Source organism: Strix uralensis, chromosome 8, assembly GCF_047716275.1.
Source record: "Strix uralensis isolate ZFMK-TIS-50842 chromosome 8, bStrUra1, whole genome shotgun sequence".
NCBI lineage: Eukaryota > Metazoa > Chordata > Aves > Strigiformes > Strigidae > Strix > Strix uralensis.
Genome location: NC_133979.1, coordinates 30,984,912 through 31,005,172, shown reverse-complemented (window position 1 = coordinate 31,005,172; position 20,261 = coordinate 30,984,912). Strand labels below are relative to the sequence as shown.

The 20,261-nt window shown below is 41.8% G+C and overlaps 1 protein-coding gene across 1 annotated transcript in view; it reads right to left on the bottom strand.

Annotated features, from left to right (window-relative positions):
- The window catches only part of ABL2 (ABL proto-oncogene 2, non-receptor tyrosine kinase), a 51,579-nt gene that overhangs the window by 9,847 nt on the left and 21,471 nt on the right, over nucleotides 1-20,261 (bottom strand). The window contains exons 2-9 of the mRNA XM_074876980.1: nucleotides 7,937-8,107; nucleotides 6,868-7,163; nucleotides 5,943-6,215; nucleotides 5,078-5,162; nucleotides 3,208-3,385; nucleotides 2,380-2,564; nucleotides 1,933-2,085; nucleotides 377-466 (exon numbers count right to left, since the gene is read on the bottom strand). Coding sequence (XP_074733081.1) covers nucleotides 377-466; nucleotides 1,933-2,085; nucleotides 2,380-2,564; nucleotides 3,208-3,385; nucleotides 5,078-5,162; nucleotides 5,943-6,215; nucleotides 6,868-7,163; nucleotides 7,937-8,107 — 1,431 coding nt within the window. The remainder of the gene's footprint in view (nucleotides 1-376; nucleotides 467-1,932; nucleotides 2,086-2,379; nucleotides 2,565-3,207; nucleotides 3,386-5,077; nucleotides 5,163-5,942; nucleotides 6,216-6,867; nucleotides 7,164-7,936; nucleotides 8,108-20,261) is intronic.

Sequence of the window (20,261 nt, the reverse complement as noted above, 5' to 3'; positions counted from 1 at the left end):
AGAATAATATTTCATGACCTAAATGCTGCAGTCAGCAGGGGACTGTGATATGCATGCATCTTTCTCTCTCAGCATCACTCACTATTCCTTAGTCTTCAGTCTGGGAAACAAGAGGCTTCCTCTAATAGAGGAGACAATATTCTTTAACTCTTTGGCATCTTAGTGCACAAATGAAACTATACTGTCCCCTGCACTGGTATATGTCTAAAGTTTATTCGGTATTTGAGTGTTTTTACCCACTTATGCTTAAGAAATTAAGTAAGGGATGAAGCTTCACCACAACCTCCACTGCTAGCAGATGAGCCTTAAGGGCCCGTCAATAACATGGGGATAACCTCCGGTACTGTTTCAGAAATAAAGCAACAGGGGCTCTCACCCTCTGAGATGCTCGAGTCATGGAACATGGTTTCAAAAGCCTGGTGGGTCTCAGCAAAGGAAGGCCGGTCTGGTGGGTTCCACTTCCAGCCTGCAATGTGAGAAAGCAAAGTAAGTCTCAGTGCCTGAAACAGGTAGAAGATAGATTTTTATTTTGTCGAAGGAGACAGAAAATACCTAAGCTTTCTCAACCATAGTCAGACTCTGATCTCCTACTATTAAACAGACTGGAGTCATTCACAGATCAATTCATAGCAGCAGTCAGTCACCCTACCGCATCCTAACAAACGGATCTTCAGAGGAAGGAACAAATTCTAAAAATCCCAGCTCTCTGCTAACTCCACAGGTTCTTCTGATCTCCCTGTCCCTGTTTCTGAATTTTTTGGGCAAAGGAGAATTCCACGTTTGCTACCCTGACTGTTTAGACTACACATCTAGCCCAGTCACAGGTAACTGTGTGTCCAAAGCTCCAGGCAACATTCTGCTCACATGCTCTTAATACTCAAATTCAGGCAGAGCCTTCCAAAAGGAGAATGTAGGCATCCTGTGGGGTAAAGAGGAAGAGAGTGCACTGATCTAAGATGGAGCTTGGAAAGTTATAGATGGGTATCATGATGAAAAGTGTAAATTCTGTAGTTAGAAATCTGCACTAGGGGAATGTATTCTGGAAGCACTATCTGTTGATATCACCATAGGGTCTGGAAGGTGACTGGCATTCTGCTCATTTTGGGCTGCACTAATATCATATCAATTCTCTGGTTTTGGGGCTTTTGTCAGCTTCCTGAAGATTTTCTGAAGCAACATCCTTCATCATTACTCAGCTTCTTTGTTTCATAACTGAAGTTCACCCTGACTTTCTTTGACGTGCTGGGGATCAGGCATTGCTGGAAACAGGCTGTAGAATGGCCCCTTAAGCCCTGGTGTGTCTGCCTTGTGCCCTGAGGGCCACACAGACTGCCTGAGGTAGCACCAAGGAGTTTCTTCCCACCCTGGTCACACTGACATGGTCTCTCTGCTTACCTTACTCAACAGCATGGCCTGGTTTGCTCCCTAGGATCTTCAGCCTTTTGCCCAATATGTTCTCTGTCCTTGTGGGACTGAAGGAGATTGGCAAGGCTCTTTAACTCTGTTGCTCTCTTCCTGTAGCACACTGTATCTTTTGGCCTTGTATTAGTAGATTTTCAATTTGTTATGGAGCATTAGGGAGCTTTTCATGATATGACTGGAGGATGCGATTTGTGCAACCTTGTGAACTACGTGTCAACTACTGAGGTGCTGTTTTTGCAGAGACCTAAATTTCCTTCTAATTTGGTGATTCCATAGTAAGAGTCCTACTGACAAAATACCAGTACAATTTGCCACAAAGTGCTATCTAGCTGTACTCAGAGATGAGTTTTTGAGAGTGAAGTCTTGTTCCCAGACTCATTTTGCGTCAGTAACCAGGTACATCTCAGGTGACAGGGCCTTTTCCACATTAGCTAACAAAATGGCATGTAAGAAGCAAGGACTTCAGAGTTAATTACAGATTTATCCCCCAAACTGGAAGAAGATACTCACATGCCCTCATCAATTCGTAAACCTTTGGAGGGCACCCCTCAGGTTGTTCCATCCGATAGCCCTTTTCCAGCAGATCATACACCTGAGAGAGGTCAATGCCTGGGTATGGTGACATTCCATAGGTAGCAATTTCCCATAAGAGCACCCCAAAGGCTGAAAAGGGAGGAAAACAAAATTGCTGGTCATAAATCTGCCCTCCTCTTGTGTTGCTCATTACATTGTAGCCTTTACTGCAGCTTGAGGCGGCATCATTTCCTTGCAGATATTTCAGGCCAGTCTAGGTGAAGACATTACTTGCCAAAAATGGTATTGGTTCGTGAAGTTGTGGCCTGGGACGTGACCGTCTCCTCCCATGTTTTTTCCCAGACTAGAAAGCAAGTTACTGTCTAGGCTGGCAAAGTAAAACAAAATGAAACAGAAAAGAACATTGAAGGGGAGTTTTCTTACCCCACACATCTGATTTGATTGAAAAGGTGTTATAGGCCAGGCTCTCAGGAGCCGTCCATTTGATTGGGAACTTGGCTCCAGCATGAGCTGTGTAGGTATCTCCAGTCATAAGTCGACTTAAGCCAAAGTCAGCCACCTTCACCACATGATTTTCTCCAACTAAGCAGTTCCGTGCTGCCAGGTCCCTGTACAAAGGAAGAAAGCACATTACTGGAGCAAGAACAGGGCTTTTGAATACAGTCTTGTGGTTGCATAGCCTGTCCCCCTCTTCTGAATCAGGAATCATAGAATCATAGAAGCACTCTCTTTATACAGCAGGTAAAGGCCACATGAGGTTTGCTCTGAACAGTGTCAGAAACTGAGTGGGCAAAAAGGTAAGCCAGGATTAGGGTTCGTTCTCTAAGTTCTATTAAATTTCCAGTAATGACAGCTGTTACGATGAGAAGTTTATGTTTCCTGAGAATAGGATGAGATCAGCAGCTCGTCACACACTGGTAACAGCTTTATGGCATGGCTTTATCTGACTGGATTAAAATAGGACTTGGGGTTGACAATGTCTTGCTGAGAGGGGGTGCATCAGAACAGGACAACACCAACTTTCCTATCTGACAGGCAGTCGTGCAGAAGATTGTAAGACTGCTACAGAAGTCACGGGCGGAAGGTACTGCAAGGCAGTATTGAAACCAAAACAGCCAGTGGATAAGCCGGTGTGAAACCTAACTCTGGAATAAACCTCCCCACAAAAGGAGGAATTCCTGGGGCTCCATACTGGTGGCCTGGTCATCATGACAGTCTGAAACTGTACCAGCTCAATGTGACTTTACTCACCTGTGAATGAAGTTCTTCTTCTCCAGGTATTCCATAGCAGACGAGATCTGAGTGGCCATGTAGAGTAGCACAACGGCACTCACTTCCTCCCGGTTGCATTCCCGTAAATAGTCTAGCAGGTTCCCATACGGCATGTATTCTGTCACAATGTAAAAGGGTGGCTCCAGGGTACATACACCTAGCAGCGAGGAGGAGGGAGCATGTGAATAAAGCTTCCCTTTCTTCCCTAGCTTACCACTATCCCTTATTTAATATCCATTTGTCGCATTTTGTACCGATGAGCATTTCTCTGAAAAGCAAAGACTTCCATCTACAAGACCCAGACAAATGCAGCCCAGCTTAAAATTCAGTGCTTCTGTCTATTTACCTGTCCATCACTTTATGGACAGAGGGAAACATGTCTATCAAAGCACTGCTATTCCTATATAATATACATGAAGGAGTAGTTCTGTTCTTTGGAGGGTTACAGAATGAAATAGGAGTTATTTTGAACACGTATGATTTGCTTTTCTTCCCCTCTCTTCCTTCATAAAGCTAATGAGTGGCCAACTGGAAGTAGGTACCTGTCAACTGGTAAGATTTCCAGACTGAAATGTCACTACAGAGTAATGTGAAGCACTCCCATGTGTGCTAGCTGGGCAAGTGATCAGCACGGTGGGACCTGCTCCTAAAGCAGCATTCTCACACATTCCTCAGATGACTGCTTGCTATAGTCATTGCAATTATGTACAAAGTATGTGTTAGTGGAGGAGGAGGGCAACGGGATACTCATGTCAAATCTCTGTGAGTCCCACTGCAGCACTGCTGAATGCCTGTTCATACCGTTAGGCACATACAGGAGTAAAACACAACTACACTGTGCATCAGAGAGAGCAAAAATGCATCTCTGTGATGAGAAATCTTCTAGTCTCTGCTCCTGGAACCAGACAGGGCTGGGCAGACACTTCATCTGTGCCCATTTTTTAAATGGGTACAGAATAGTTGCCATTATTAAAAGCCTTCACATTCTTCACATTTCTCCTTTCATCCTAGGCTTGGCTTGACAGCTTTGCTCCTGAAAGCAGCAAAAGCCCAGAGGCAATTAAACACTAGTAAAGGTTTAGGGTGTCTCCTTAAGAATCTTTGTACATGTAGAATTAACAGCTATGCAGACTATTGAATAGTGATCATCATGTCATGCATTTGTCAGTGAGACAAACAGGGCACAGCCAAGCTGTAAAGCCTGCAGATTTCTTCATGTGCTGTTTGATCTGACTTGCATCTCCACTGCCTTGATCTCATGTACTTATTTGGTGATACACAGGGTCCCTTACAACAGCAGTGATCTGGTCATCTTCTGCTTAATTATGGACTGATTTTTCTATTTAGTACAGCTTTTTCTATAAATGTCTCTGATTTGAGAAGTATGAAGAATGGTATTTGTTGTGCTTCCAATATAATTTTTTTCCTTCACTTTGAATTTTCTTATAATTTTGTTCTATCAGAAAAATAAGTAATGGGAAATAACTGATTTAACACAGCAGAAAAGGAATCTGACCCTGATAACTGAACCCTGGAGCATGTCTAAGGCCAAGGGTACAAACTGACAGGAGGCTGATATTGCAAACTTTTATATAAAATGCATAGTCATGCCTCAACAGCAAAGTTGTCTACTAATGTCATTTACTATATTTGATGTTTTATTTAAAACCAGTGTCTCTTACCTCCAATACTACATAAAGGAGTAAGCTGTCAAAAATACCACCCCAAAACCTGACCTGATTCAAAAAGTTACATAAAGACAGAAAATCTGCCACTGCTTTTAAGCAAGAGAGATTTCATTTTGGTGGGAACTCGATTAAGAAGAGAAAGAGTAAGGAATTTCACTAACCTAACAACTGCACTAGATTTGGGTGCTTGATCTCCTTCATCACAGCAGCTTCTTTCAAGAACTCTTCCACCTCCATGGTATCTTCCTGGATAAACAGAGAGGCAAAAGAATGGAAAATTTATCTTCATGACCAAGGTCTGCTTAACACCACATATCCGAGCTGAATATAAATGATGGCATCCTTATTTCTATTCTGCTCTTTTGGCTTTTACCAAAGGAAAACAGAACAGCCCTGAAAAGCTGCCTGGCTGGCCTGCGGCATGGCCAAGTGACAGATCTGCAGTGCCCAGAAAGTGCTAGGCTTTCTTCTTTGCTAGCTATTGTGGCTACCAAAGCAGCTGTGGCTGGCGAGAGGAAGACTCTCAGGATCACTGACTTAGCTGCCTCGCTATAACAATTAAGCCTGAAAGCTCCCTTCCTTAGAGGGTATGTAGAATTGTAGCTGTTAATGTTGAAACAAACAGAAGGCTTTGACAAGGAAGATAAATGGAGAAGCTGAATTTCCCCAGGAGTAGGAGAGAGGTTGTAGAAGGTATTTCCAACACTTTTGATTTCTTAAAGCTTCACAGCTCTTCTGAGGGAAGGGAAGTGAACTTGGTAACCATTTCTACAGATCTGACTTGGGATATTCCTGCAGGAGCTTGATGGGCCAAAATTCCAAATAGTTTCTAAGCCACATGCACTGGTGCAAGTTTTGTAACTTTGTTCTGCAAAGCTACTCTCAAGCATGGATTTTACACAGATCAGCACACTCCATTTTCTGATATTCCTATTATTAGGAGGTATAACTAAGAGCGTTACCATCTCCTTACCCTTATCACAAAGGGTGACCAAATGAACAGTGCATAACAATCTGTAAACTCACCTTTAATGTTTTCACAGCAACCGTGAGATTGTATTTCTTCCAGACACCAACGTACACCTCACCATACTGCCCTCCCCCAAGTTTGTGCTTCATGGTGATGTCAGTCCGCTCCATCTCCCACTTGTCGTGGATGGGGGACACTCCATAGACAGTGGGCTTATTGCACTTGGGTGCTGGGTAATGCAAAGTTGTCACCAGTCCATCTGCTACTGTTGAGTGATGGTGCACTAGCTCTGCTAGTGTGCTGAAACGGCTTTCTGCTGTCACATATACCTGTTAAGAACAAACCAGGAATCTACTTAAATGACGGCAGCTGGAAGCTTTCAATAACACTGGAAAACATTCCAGCAGGTTTTAAATTAAAAAAAAAAAAAAGGGTAAGGGAACCAGACTTTAGAGTGTATGTTCTCATGTTGTTGGGCAAATTAATGTTAAACTGGGGTTTTTACCTGAAGAAGGCAGCTAGATATAAGCTATCACTTGAGAGCAGTGCTGTCTCCCGCCTCGTGCTTTACAGAACTAGAAACCAGAATTCTTGTAGCCAAGTGCAGTTTCTGCATCTCTCAACACAACGTACTGATATTTGATCAAGGTTTCAAAATGCTGATCAAAACTGCTGACTTACCAAAGCTCTGCTTGTTCTAAGTGGATCAATGAAAAGATATCACATCAAACCACAACTGCTTTGCTCCCTAGCTGCTTTCAGCCCAGGTAAGTACTGTCTGCACTTCTTCCAAAGAGGTGTTCAGTGAGTTACCACCGAATTCTTAGTACACATGTTCTTTTTTTATATCAATCAACCAGTGGGCCTGTTTTCTCTCACATTGATCCCTCTTTTAACAGTCTGCAACTTGAGATATTCTGTACCACCTCTTAATTAATATCCTTATTTCCTCTCCCCGCAGCATTATCTAGCGATCCTTACCTTTCCATCTGAGGTGGTATTGATCCTGTAGTGGTAAACACGTCCTTCGTACCTGAGCGAGATGGATAGCTGCCCTGGGCTGCTCTCGCTTTCACGAACCAGAAAGCTGCCATTGATGAGACTGCTCAACAAATACTCTGCTGCACTGCGTGACACTGGCCCATGGTACCATGAATGCTTTTCCAGGCTGTTCACCGGCGTGATGTAGTTGCTTGGTACCCAGCCCTGCCCATTCTTCGAACGTACCTCACTCCATTCACCATTCTGGTTGTAACCCAGGACTCGCAACTTCTCACCTATGACCAGAAAGAAAAAAGCAAAATAAGCACAGCGCAATCTATTGGGTCTCATTAAGGGAGACACTACCGTCAGCTGACTAGGCCTGGGTTTGCAGCTTAACAATAAAAATCTGAAGCAGTGATCTAACTAAACTGCTATATATTAAGTATTTATAAAGTAAAGTTTCAGACAGAATAACTAGGATACTGTTCCCTAATTTACTGCTGTGTGATTGATGAACTCAAAAAGCTTCCTGTAGTTCAGCTTTTTAGACTAGAAAGAATTTTTTTTCTTGGAGGGATGAGGTTTGTCTCCTTCTTGAGGCCTTAAATGGCATGTGATTTAAAACAGTTCTACAGCGGGTCATATTCCGATACATGTACTGAACAGAAAATCTCTGTGAAATTCTTAATTCTGGATTTTGCCCCAGTTGAAAGTGCTGAGTTCTGTTATCATCGATAATGTAAAGGTCTTCCTTTGCCCCTCCCCAAAATAGGTGTCTCAAAGGGCTGATGATGTGGGGAGCCTAGAAGGGGAACAGCCGTAGCTGGGCTGGGCTGTTTGGTAGTGTTGTACAAAGCCGTGTCTGCACCCGGAGCACTGCCCAGCAGTTGTCCCTCCGGCACAAGCCAGACAGAGACGGTCTGCTTGTAACCACCAGTTTACAAAATCATCTTCTCCAGCTGCACTCAATCCTGTTCCTTCCAACAGAATGACAGGAGAAGGATTCTGCTTTCTGTTACTCAGTTTTCCATCTAGGAGCTGCTCTGCGATTCACATGTGGCCTTACCTTTGGTGATGCTGAGCGTGTTGTCACCGCTTGCTACAAAATCGTAAAGTGCAACAAAGAGATTGGGATCGCTCTCAGTGGCTCCAAGCAGGTTCTCCTTGGAGCTCCATCTGATGGCTTCGTTCAGTGCCTGGGGTTCAACATCGCAACCGTAGGGGCGGTGCAGGGCCTCTGAAGAAAGAACAGAAGAGGAAATTACTTTGCGTACCACTGTAAATAGATCAAAACCCAGTGTACAGCAGCGCGAAGCTCCCACTGCACAATATGCTCTTTATGGAAAGGGAACACCACGTCTGCACATCTTACAGCAGTGGTGTTCAATCCCCACTTTGCTGACTCTTCGTCCTCTAGGGTACTTCTAACAGAGGATGGAGAAAGTGATTAACTGCCTGTATACCAAGTAGCGAGCTATGTATATAAAATTTCTGTTTAATATTATATTATATATACTTCATTTATATACACTTCTATTTGAAAGTATTTAAGCATTCATAGATAAAAAATCGGTGAGAAATTAAAAGTGGGTTTTTTTGTTATGTGAGGTACTGAAATGTTATGTTTTATGTCTTTATTGTTTCTGTGGCCGAAGTAGATAGCCTGGATCTGAAAACGATGTTACAAGGACAGGTAAGACACACTGAATTATGACACAATTGAAATCTATGGGTTGGGACAGTAACTGACTCAGTATTAGCAGGAATGATGGTGGCTTGTAATACATTTCAAGACTGTGTAAATAAGAGGTGAAAAACTTGACAGGGACAGAAAGTAGTAAGGGTGTTGCCAGGTATTTAGCAGCAGTGTTTCTGAATACCCAGGCAGTTCTGCTTTTACAAAGGACAACTGATGCATACTTGATAGCACAAGGGAGTGGGGGGAGGAATCAGACTTCTTTTATAGACAAAAGTCCCCACAGTTCCTGTGATGATGAAAAACAACCTAAATAACACAGGTTTTGGAATGAACTGTGGTAAAAAGCAACACTGTCTGAACACTTCATGGCAGCGCTATGCCAAGACCACCACTGGCTTTCTAACTCATAGAGAGGTTTTCCAGGAACATGTAGCAGAATAAATTTCAATATTAAGACAAGAGAAGGAGCGGTGATGTGGCTTCCTATACGTGGGCTGCTTAAGGGGGCAAAAAAATATGAAGGTGTAGAGATACAAATATTTTCTCTGATGGCACAACTGACATAAGCTCCCGTCCCAATATATATTTCCGAATTCTCTTGTTGAACTTATGGAAATGTACACTGTAAAGAGATTTCATTAAATGCACTAAACATAAAAAGTCCTCTTTACAAAATTTGAGGCTTTCTTTGCTTTACAGTCATCGCTTTGGCCCACTTCTGAGGAGCTGAGAAGTCAGACTCAGGATGTTTTGAGGAGACCACTGCCAGAGAACGTATACATGTGACTACCCCCTTCCCCGCATGCCCATGAGATTTACATTCGTGAGCAAGAGCCAGTCTATAAGGCACTTTAAAAGAGAACAAAGAGCTCAAATGCAATACAGGATGGGAAAACTGGGAAGTCAGTGAGACACAAAACAGGAAGAGGCCTGTGCCAAGTAATAGCCAAGCATATGCCAAATCTGTGTCACAGGACAGAGCCCAAGCCTGGAAAACGAAGACGTAAGGAGTTTCCCAGCATCTACATACAATTTTTCGACAGTATTGTAGGTATGTGAGAAAGTAAATGGTTGAGGTTTGTTCTGTTTTTAAACACATAGCTAAGTGGCTTTTGATTGCATTTCTGGTAATTATTGCTTGCATTACCTGTTCATCTTGCAATTACTTAATAACCTACCTCCCGAGCCTTGCCAAAGTAGCCCTCTATCAAGGTTCTCCAAGCAAGAGCATAAGTGACTAGATTAAGCTACCAAAATGTCACTTCTTTGATTTCACTATCTGCAGATACAATATTTACAGTCGCTTTTTGTTCCTAACCATCAACTGCAATTAGTTTTACAATATACTAACCCATCACACTGGGTGCCATCATGGAAAAGAGAGGAAATCCCAATGTCTGCTCAGCTACCTACATTACAGCATGGATGCCAACATTCCACTGTGATTTTTTTAGGGCTGGATGAGTGCATATGCATGTCCAGTTGTTAAGCACCAGGAAAGAACACCAGTTTCTAAATCCACCTCTCTTTATGGAGTACAAATACATATTTAATTAAACAATACATTCTTTATACTCCTACAGTGACTTGTATTAGAGAGAGTGTTTCAGTGCCTTAAGCAAAGTCACTCAGCAAATATGCTATACAAGAAATCTGACTTACACATCTCTGCTAAGGAGCAAATACAAAAGTAGGCAATGTTTCCAAAAAACACCCAACCTTTCAGCTCCAAAATACCTTAATGGTGTTTAAATAACTTCTTACTTTCAATTATATGTCTGCCAAAACATGAAAGGCTTTAAACATAAATATATGCATTTTTTCTAAATCAAAGCATACTTTTAAGTTTCTTTCTCAAGCCAGAAAAGCTCATGAACTGAGCATCCAACCGCTACAGAGTTAAGCATTTCACCATGCCCTCGATGGGTAAGCCTGAAGCAGCCTAGTACCAGCTCAGCCTCAGAGCTGCTGTGGCAAATGCCGTGACCAGCTAAGCCTGACCACACTGAGCCCAGCAGCGGGCACTTTAGCCAAGGCCAAACCAGCAGAAATGCCACCTGCTGCTTACCGCCGAGCAGCTCTGCCCACATGAAACCATTTGTGGTGCTGTGCTGGGTTGCCAGCAAGGATTCAAAGCAGATGTGGGACTACTACCACTTCCTCAGGAATGCCTGGGAGGCTGGCACATGTTCTTAACACCCACTTTATGGGCAAAAAAAAAGTCAGCAGAAGTTAATGTTTGATGAGGAGCTTCAATCACTTAGCTACAGTGCTTACCTAAAAATCACATTACCTAAAAATCAAATGCTTTTAAGAGTTCATGTCTCACTAACTTCCTTCACTTTCATTTTTAGAGTGACTTGGATGCTTAAGTAACTGTAAAGGTCACCCAACATCTGCTAAAGGGGAATTTACCAAGATATAAAAGTACCTATTGCAGATTATTACACAATAAGCTATGCTGCTCAGTACAGTGTGGGATCTATACCATCCAATATGTAAGGATATGGAAGGTCAGTGAAACATGATAAATGCAGAGACCTCATTAAGGAAACTAAGATAACCCAAGCATATCACAAGTTGTACCCCTCCAACTGATCTGCAAGCTCTATTCACATCAGGATTAAGGAAATGAGCTGAGAAGTCCTGTTTTATATCAGCTCCTTTTAAGGGCTAACCATAAATCATGTATTACCACTTTCATTTCCTATACAATGGAAAACTTACATCATCATTCAGTGTATAAGTAATACACGGTCATGCAAGGCGGTTATGCTTCATCCATCTCCTTCCTCTTCTTTATTCCCACAATACAATTTGCTTCTCTCCGGATATGAACCTTTTCCTATTCAGCCAACGTGTATGGGGTGTTTTGTCCCCCACCCTGTGCCAACACTGCGATTACCAATCTCTTTGGTCCAAGAGCAGGAGGTAGTATATGCTAAATCTTAAATTTTAGAGTCACATCAAGTTCTGAAGTGGTCTCTATTTCTGAAATACTAAGTGTGTAACTGCTCATAAAAATGAAGCATTTCAATAATCCTAAAACCCAGATAAAAGCAGCCGATCTCAGTTCTGCCCATGCCTGGTCTCGAACTACAACAAAAAGATAGACTTGAAAGGGCCCACATCCTCCTTGAAGCAGAGAAATACAGAAAAGGGATAGAAAAGCATTACATCCCTGAGCACCATACCTGTGAAACTCACACCTGGCTCAGAGGCTCCCTCACCAAGGCAGCAGAGCAGCTTGCCCTCTTTGCCATAGCTGCTGGACTGGCAGAGGACCGTCCCCACAATCATGCTGTGCTTCGCAGCAAGCAGAAGAGGCTGCTTGACCCGAGAAGTCCTGGGCTGCCACTGCCAGCACCGCGTGGAGATGATCACTGCTCGCAAGGCTGGCGGCCAATGAAAAAGCAAGCACTGTGAGTGGGCGAAGGAGAAACTGGGAAAATCAAGCTGCGGGTTAACATGGATATTAGCTGGAAGTGAGGGTGGAGCTTCCCAGGGAACGCTGAACAAACAGAGGATGTGGGGACTGGACTGCAAGTTGAAACAATTTTGAGATGAGCTATAAAGACAGAGTTTTGTTCCGCTAAGAGTTAGGCAACAAAGTGTTTGGGAAGAAAGCAGTTTCCTTGGAGAAATCCCTTTGTTCAAATTACAAAACAGATCACCCATTAAGGGGACCGCCCAGATTAATTCAGTTTTCCACTCCACATGCCATTGCTGGAGCACTATTTACATGAATCAACATGAAATAATGTTAGTGAGAATACACTTCTAAGAGATGTACAAGCACTGAGCAAGTAAACACTCTTGAACATGTCAGGATTTCAGAAAGAAACAGAAAGCAAGGGCATTACAGTACACCCCGTCTCAGCTGCATATTTGCTGATTTAGTAAGACTCAAGACAGGTCTCTGGAAGGGCACCATCAAATTACCTCTCAAAAAACATAAGATTTTTCGGATGAATTCTTTAAAGGCCTAGTTTTCTAGCAAAGGCTGTATGGTTTGCAACAGGACCGGCTGCTCCTAACACAAGGACAAGGCAGGGTTAAAAAACAAGCCATCACCATGGCAGTGTCACACCTGGGAGAGTGGTGGGCCTGCAGAGGGGTATAAAAGGGAGCAGGGAAAGGGAAGTTAGCGGTTTAGGCTTTGCAGGGGGAGTGGAGCTGTTGCAGCACACCAAGAGAAAAAAGCAGCATTTCTATAATCCCTAAACTCCAGCATTCTGTGAGAAAGGCAACTACACCATGCAATGAGGACTCAGATCTGGCTAAAGGTAAGAAATGAGCAACCTGGCTTATTCCAAATGTTTGTGTTTGTAAGGCTGTGGATGTGGAAAAATGCTATATAAACCTGCAGGTATACTGTAGTGATGAGGAGTTGTTTTTCCCCACATGGCCTGTGATATGAGTTATTTCTCCAACCACCATCACCTAATGTATGTGGAAAAAATAATCAGACAAAGAAAATACCTTAGGATACCTGCATACTGTTGTCTTCCCAAAGGTCTGACAACTGGGTGACCTCTTTTCTTCCTCCTCCAAAACCAAGCTCAGTGAATCCTGTGGCATGCTACCCAGTAGTTAGAGGTTGAGATGCCTTTACTTAAGAGCTCCTAAACTTCAACTCTTCTCCTCTTTGCTTTTGCCTCTTGCAGTTTATTGTTTTCTCCTCTCATTTGCTCCAAGTGCTCTTAATTACACTGGTATTTGTACTAACTTTAGTCTATCTGTTAACACACAAAGAACAAGCAGAATTTGTACAGAAAGACAGCACAGCCTCAGAAACATGTGGATGAGCTTTGTGACAAACACACTTCTCAGGTGGGTCTGAAATGGCAAGCTATGGATGGATTTGTGGCTACACTAGTCTTACCTGTAATAATTAACTTCAGCTAAAATTCCAAATTTACTTGTTAGTTAAAATACAACAGATGAGTAATTGGTATTTGGAACAAAGAAGGATTAGCAGAAAGTTAGGTTGGATTAATAATGTAACTTGCAAACGTATCTACTGTCCCTATTAATTTAGCCTCTGTCAGAAGAGCATCCTTAGCCAAAGCCTAATGGCTGGCTGGTCTGTTAGGGAGCACCTGATGGGAATTAAGTAGTGGCCAGCACTGGCATTATGGGCAAGTAACATTTTGCTGTAAACTCCCTGTAACAGGGCAAATCTGTCCCTGCACCCTTCCAGCCACCTTCCTGAAGGTGTTTCTCAGTGGGAAGGACGCTGAGTGTCCCTGCAGAGTGTGTAGCTGTTCATAAAGTCCTGTCAAATGCACCCAGGCAGAATAAAATCAGGCATCTTTCTACCTTCTAGATGAGAGCTATTTCTTTTACAATTGATTTTCCTAGATAGTTATTTTACACTGCAGGCCATCACCTTGACATCTGCATCCACCACATCTGCATCCTGTTCCTATTCCTTTCACAGTAAGGGCACAATATAAAATCTTAATTCTGGTATACTCAGCTTCCTCAGTGGAAGAATCCACCTTCCAGGCACAGCATCTCTTCCCAACTCTTTAGACTATTCCCTGTGGTGCTCTTCAAAGCCATTTCCTGAGAGTGGTTACCCTTCCTGTACAACTTAAATCATCCATTTAGAAGCATTTCTCTAGCTCTTCCAGTGGTGGGAAAAAGTTGAATACAAGGAAATCTTGCTGACTATGCTACTTTGAAATGCAGTTTGGGGAGCTTCTTCAAAATGTGTTATACTCTGAATTTATGAACCAACTGTCAATTTCTCTTAAACAAAATAATGTGTAAATGGAAATACAGCTCTGAAAAGGATTTGGTGGTGTTGGTGGCAGGCCAAAGTGACTGGTTTGTCAAATCGAAGGAAGAAAGACAAAGAAAGGGTTACAGGGTAAATACTGGTTATTGCATACAGCTTCAATCTGATACCTTAGCATTTTACATCAAGAACCATAGGGTGTATATATGTGTGTGTATACATACATACACACACATGGTGTTCTATTTTCTGGCTTCTCACATGCCTCTTCTTCACAAAGAGACACTTGAATACAAGGTCACCAAGACCCCTGCATATGCCACATCTTTCACTTTATTTTCACTTTGAGTTTTTAAACTAAATACCAATATAAATATCCATGATGTTATTTTACATACAGATTCATTTTATATGCTCGCTTTTAAGAATAGGCATTGGTCAACTTAGAGCATAGAAAGCAGACCATCAAGTAATTTCTGACTACTTGTATAATTGGTATTTTCCACTGCATCTTCAAAATGTACATCACTACATCACTAGACTTCAAGATCTTTAACCAGCTTGTTAGTGGGAGGATTTCTGCCTTAATGAATACGAGGAAACCAAATTGATAACGCAGCAGCAAGTGGGCTTCCTATTTTGCTGACACGATTGGAATAGTATCAAGTTCCACAGTAGCTTTGTTTCTGAAGCCAAGTCTCAGCACTTCCTACTAACCAAAAATACTCAAGCAAACTACATACTGAAAAGCAAACCAATGCTGAACAGGCCAAGCTCCTGCTGTCTAATAATGTGGTAGCATGGAAGCAGAGCAATGAACTTTTTTTACCCTGTAGCAGACTTAAGTCCTTACCTAAATGGACCACCTAGTCTTTCTGCTGACATACATGTGGCCATGAAAAACACTAGTTTAAAAGGGTCAAGACAGCTCACATATGGCTTTGGTAAAATGCAGGCAACCTAGCTAAATGCCATTCCTAGGTGTTCCTCTCCTGCAAGCAACCAGACTCTTAATAACGTGGTTTGCTTAAGCTAAGCACAGATCCATAGCTAGTCTTTGGGCCTCCCACAGAGTGGTGCAAGGTTTAAGTACTGCAAACAACCCACTGAATAAAGCCAAGAAATACAGCTCCAAGCCAAGCACTTGGGATGGGCCAGGAATAAGTTTCTATTTATGGTACCAGGCTGGGAGGGACAGAACGGGAGGAGATTTCAGACTCAGTGACAAAATTGCATCATGAACAGCTCATATCATATAAAAAGAAATCTTTCAAGGCAAGCTGGTAGCACCGTCTTGCCTCAATTATCAAAATATATCTGAAATAGAAAAGTGATCTTCAGTACCAGAGAGAGAAACATATGGAGAAACCTAAAAGTTCTCCATACAGTTCACCTCTTAAATGCAAATTTATTTTGCAACATGACAAACTGATGCATGAGGTATTCCCCTGCACTTATTTTAAAGTTAAAGTGGTGGGTCACCTAGAAGACATGATTTTTGGCTAGCTTGGTATAAAAATCCAAGGGAAAACAAGGTTTGGTGTTTTGGCATCAATTTTAAATTGGTAGGAGAGGCAGATTGATCTTAACTAGTTATGCCAGTATTATGAAGAATTCAAGACATTGTCTGTCTACCTGAACATAACAAGTGGTTAGCTATGTTAAGATTAAAACAAACTGATGTTGATAGAAGGAACTGCCTGTCTTCCGTTTCACTGATTCCACTTACCTTCTTCCTTTGTTATTAGTGCTATCAAACATTCAGAGGTGTCCCTCATCCTGCTTCCTTGCTCAGATGTCAGTGACACATAGGTATACCATTTCTCCCACTATTAACTTCATGCGGCACTTCCCTATTTTTTCTCAACTTCTTCCTGGTAAAGTAGTATCTTTTTGGTACAGAACCCAGAATGAAATAAATCAAGCTTAAGGTCCAAAGTATTAGTCTGAAAATCTTCATTCAATGCAAGATGCATAAATCTCTTCACAGATCAACAACTGTATAGGCTGTAAGTGACTGAACCTTGCATTTGGTAGCACTGCTGTTTTAAGAGAGAATTTCCAAGTAGGTGAAGTATTGATCATCTTCAGTACAAACACTGCTAACTCAGTAGACTGTCTCTCATTACCTCTAAGATTTTCTGGCCTCACAAAGCTTTGGCAGGAAAGTGACTCTGGGATAAAGGCAGCTAGCAAAATGATGCAGGTTTTTAGATGCATTTAAAAAACACTTTTGGGTGAGGAACTCATGTGAGCACAGGAGAGCTGGACCTAACAGTTATTAAAAGGAACAACAGATGCTTCCTGTCACAGGTACTGGGAATGATCAGAAGCACCAGAATCCACTCAAAGTACCAATTTCACTTCTTTGAACGTGTCTCTGGGTGAGGAACCAAAACCCAACAGCACAACAGATAATAAGAAAAACACTTTCCTGAAGTGCAAGAGAGATTTTAATGAAATTAAAAGGATATACAAACAGGATTTTAGAACAAAAAGCTACAAATGTAACCTCTGTGCAAAACCCTGAATACTGTATCAAAATGTTTGTTACCTTAATTACTAAGGATTTGTTCAGCTCCTACAAAGCTAGTCAGCTTTGCAATTGCTGCTATCTAGAAACAAGCAGAGACCACCAAATTTTGATGCTCTGTGTTACATACCTCTTTCCATTGAGTACTGAGGTGATGAAGTTCCAACCTTTGTTCCTCTGAATCCTGCCTATAGTAGTTAGTAACTACTCCCACACAGTTTTAGGGAAAGAAGTGCTGTGAAGGGACACCTGGGAAAGACAACTGGGAAACTGCATACATGTAGATCAAAAGTCTATTCCTCTGTCACGGTAAGTTCCAGTAAACCTCTCCAGTATGAAGAGTAAGGAGGATTAGGTCACCCAGTCCTTCTCCAGGAAAGGTGGGATGGCCAAACATTATGACAGCTTACAGCAAGTCCTTTAGCACTTTTTTTTAATCAGTACTTTGGAAGAGAAGTTGCTTAATGTGGATTATACTTCACTCCAACAGAATTCCTGAGAAGTTGTTAATAGTGGCCAGATCAAACTGAAGATATTATCTATTTCTAAGCAAATCAAATAGCTATTTACTCACAGTGTTAAGACAAACATATGAAGTAAGAGCTCTTCTGCAAAGAGACTACTTCAAAAATCATGGCTCAACCAACCCCTAAGCAAGCCAGAAATATCTACACTAACAAAGTCTAGCTGGTGAGAGGTTTATTTTGCAGATGTAAAGCACTAACTGATCAGACCTTTGAGTTAACATGACATAAATGGCCAAGCTGCTTTCCAAGTGACATAGTTACATCTTATTACAAGTCTTACAGTATTTGGTACTCTCCTTAGACTCAGCACCTGGAACAATGACCACATTAAACTGCTTCTCAGCTAGGTTTTTGAAATGTATTTTTAGCCTTTCTAGTTAGAGGGAAAACTTGGAAGAAGAGGGTAGAGACTAACTCACTGACTTGTAATCTCAGGAGTGAAAGAAAACGTCAATCGAACAGCCCAAATTTGAGCTGATGTCACTTCTTGAGGCCCAAGTAATTATTTTTGCAAGTGCCTTGGACAGGCAGCACTGCTTACCTTCTGGAGGATATTCGGAGGGCAGAGCTCCCCAGGTGAGCTGATATAGCTTCAGTTTCCAGTACATGAGTTTAATTTTCTAATGGAATCCCAAAATGCTTGTTAGCACAGATGCGACTTCTCAGTTCCATCCACCTACACTGAATATGCAGCAACTGCCAAAGCTACACAGTACTTCTGTTTTAAAAAAATTCTCTAGCTAAAAATAAATCACAAAACTGTCAACCTCATTTGTCAGCAATCAATATGCTGTTCAAGCCATTGTCCACAGCCATTTTCTTCTCTTGAACAAAGGGGTTTCCTTCTTAAAATATTTACTTCATTTGACTAAAATACTTTTGTGATCTTGCCTCCTTTGAAATATATTTGTCTTAGAAAATAAACCAGCGTTTCCTTTCCTCCAAGAAAAGCCGAGCTTTAGCATGAATACTTGCCCAAAAATTGCATGCCGTCTTGTTAACTTCAGAACCAGGGAAAACTCTTAATGCTGATGCTTGTCAGGAGATCCCCAGAGTCTGACATTCAGCTGAGCCCTGGCTGAGGGAGTTTTAGTTGTCTTGCTCCTTCTCAGCCCTATGGGCTGATTCACTTTTGGGGGGGGGGGGGGGGGGGGCAGTGTGAACATGCACGTATGTAGTCAGAGAAACACATCCATCGTACTAAACTTAGTTACTGGCTGCTGTGCCACTTCCCGTTGGTGAAACCCAGACACTTGTAATTGGCTCTGCTGACCAGACAAGGGACTCCATTCACCAGTGCTGTTTCCAACAGCTGCTAAATAACCGGGGTAACACGAACCCCAGCCTCAGCAGAAGGAGAATTCCTAGCTCAGCGCTGACAGCTTTGCAGTTTCAGGCTGTGTCACTACATTTGTTTCTTCAAATCTAGCAGCGGTGTTTAGCCCTTGTGTGTCTGAGTCCAGTATTAAGACAAGAATGTACTCACTGAAATAACATTTTTGGAAAGTCCTTTTTGAGCTATGGCAGAATTAATAGAGTTTTGAAGGAAAAGAAACTACAGTAAGACTGAGCAAGTTCAATATTCCTATTCTAAAAGTAATCAAAGCTACAAAACAGTCACTGTTTGGCTTGTTAGTGTAGTAATAAAATCAGTTTTATTACAAAGAAGGATAACTGTAAATGAATACATTATGAATAAGTTAAGTGGATCTGGACTGAAAATGCTTCTATAATTTAGGAGGTTTGTGATGGATATTATTCCATAGATTGGATATTTTTGGACCGAATAGTAAAAGAAAGTGTTTTAAAAATAATTAATTGAAAAGAGGTAAGACCAGCCAATATATTCAACTTGAAGGAATTTTCCGTAGCAAAGATACAAACGTGCATTTTATGTATGTACATCTGCTACTCTAGTGGTAGCATCTACTGTAAAGCTAGGCATTGAGATTATTTCTTCTTTTTAGGAAGTACAAGTCTTCTTGATTGTTAACATCAAAACTATAGAACACTTAAAGGAAGTATGATAGGAAAAACAAGTCCTGCCTCTTGGATTTAGCAGAACACCGAAGAATGTCAAAAGCAAGTCAGCTAGCTGACAACTGGGATTCTTCAGGCACATAACAACTACCGTACTGGGCCACTTATAGCCCAGCATCCTGTCATTACCATTGCCAACTGAAGTTGCCTGGGGAAAGGGTAATGATGTTATTCCAGAATACCTTCCAAGCCTCCAGCACATTGCAGCTCAAGGTCTTTCTGAGCCAGAGCTGGTGTGGCTGTAGTTAAACTTCCTAGCAGCCTTCTTCCATTATTTTGTCCAGTTGCTGTCTGTAGTAATGCAAACTAAACTCATCACATAAACAGTATCCTGCTGCAACGTTACCAATAGCTCAAGTGCACATTACAGAATTCAAAACAAGTGAGAGCCTGTTCTGTACATAGTATCAGCTAGTTTCATTTGATGATCCTCAGTCTTCACAGTGGCAAATCCTAAACAATGACTACCTGTTGGTGTTCTCCCTGCCACTTGTGATTTTTTTACAGGCCTTTATCTTATTCTACCTTAGCCACCCCTCTTCCAGGCTGAAGAGTTTCTTAGACAGTCTGATGTTGTTGCCTTTGGTCACCTTTAAACAGTCCTCTTTGGAGTTTTTTCTAGCTCTACCATACACCTCTCCAGATAACCAGATCAGAACTACATGCAGTATTCAAACCATAGCTTTCTACAGCAGCAGAACTATATATTTCTCTATCCCTAACACTCTGCTTTTTGGACTGTAATTCTAGTGTCATGATACTGTCTTATTACAGCTCAAAGATTTATTTCCATTGCTGTACTAGTCAGCTCAGAGCTAAATATCTCATAGGCAAAGCTAGAAACAT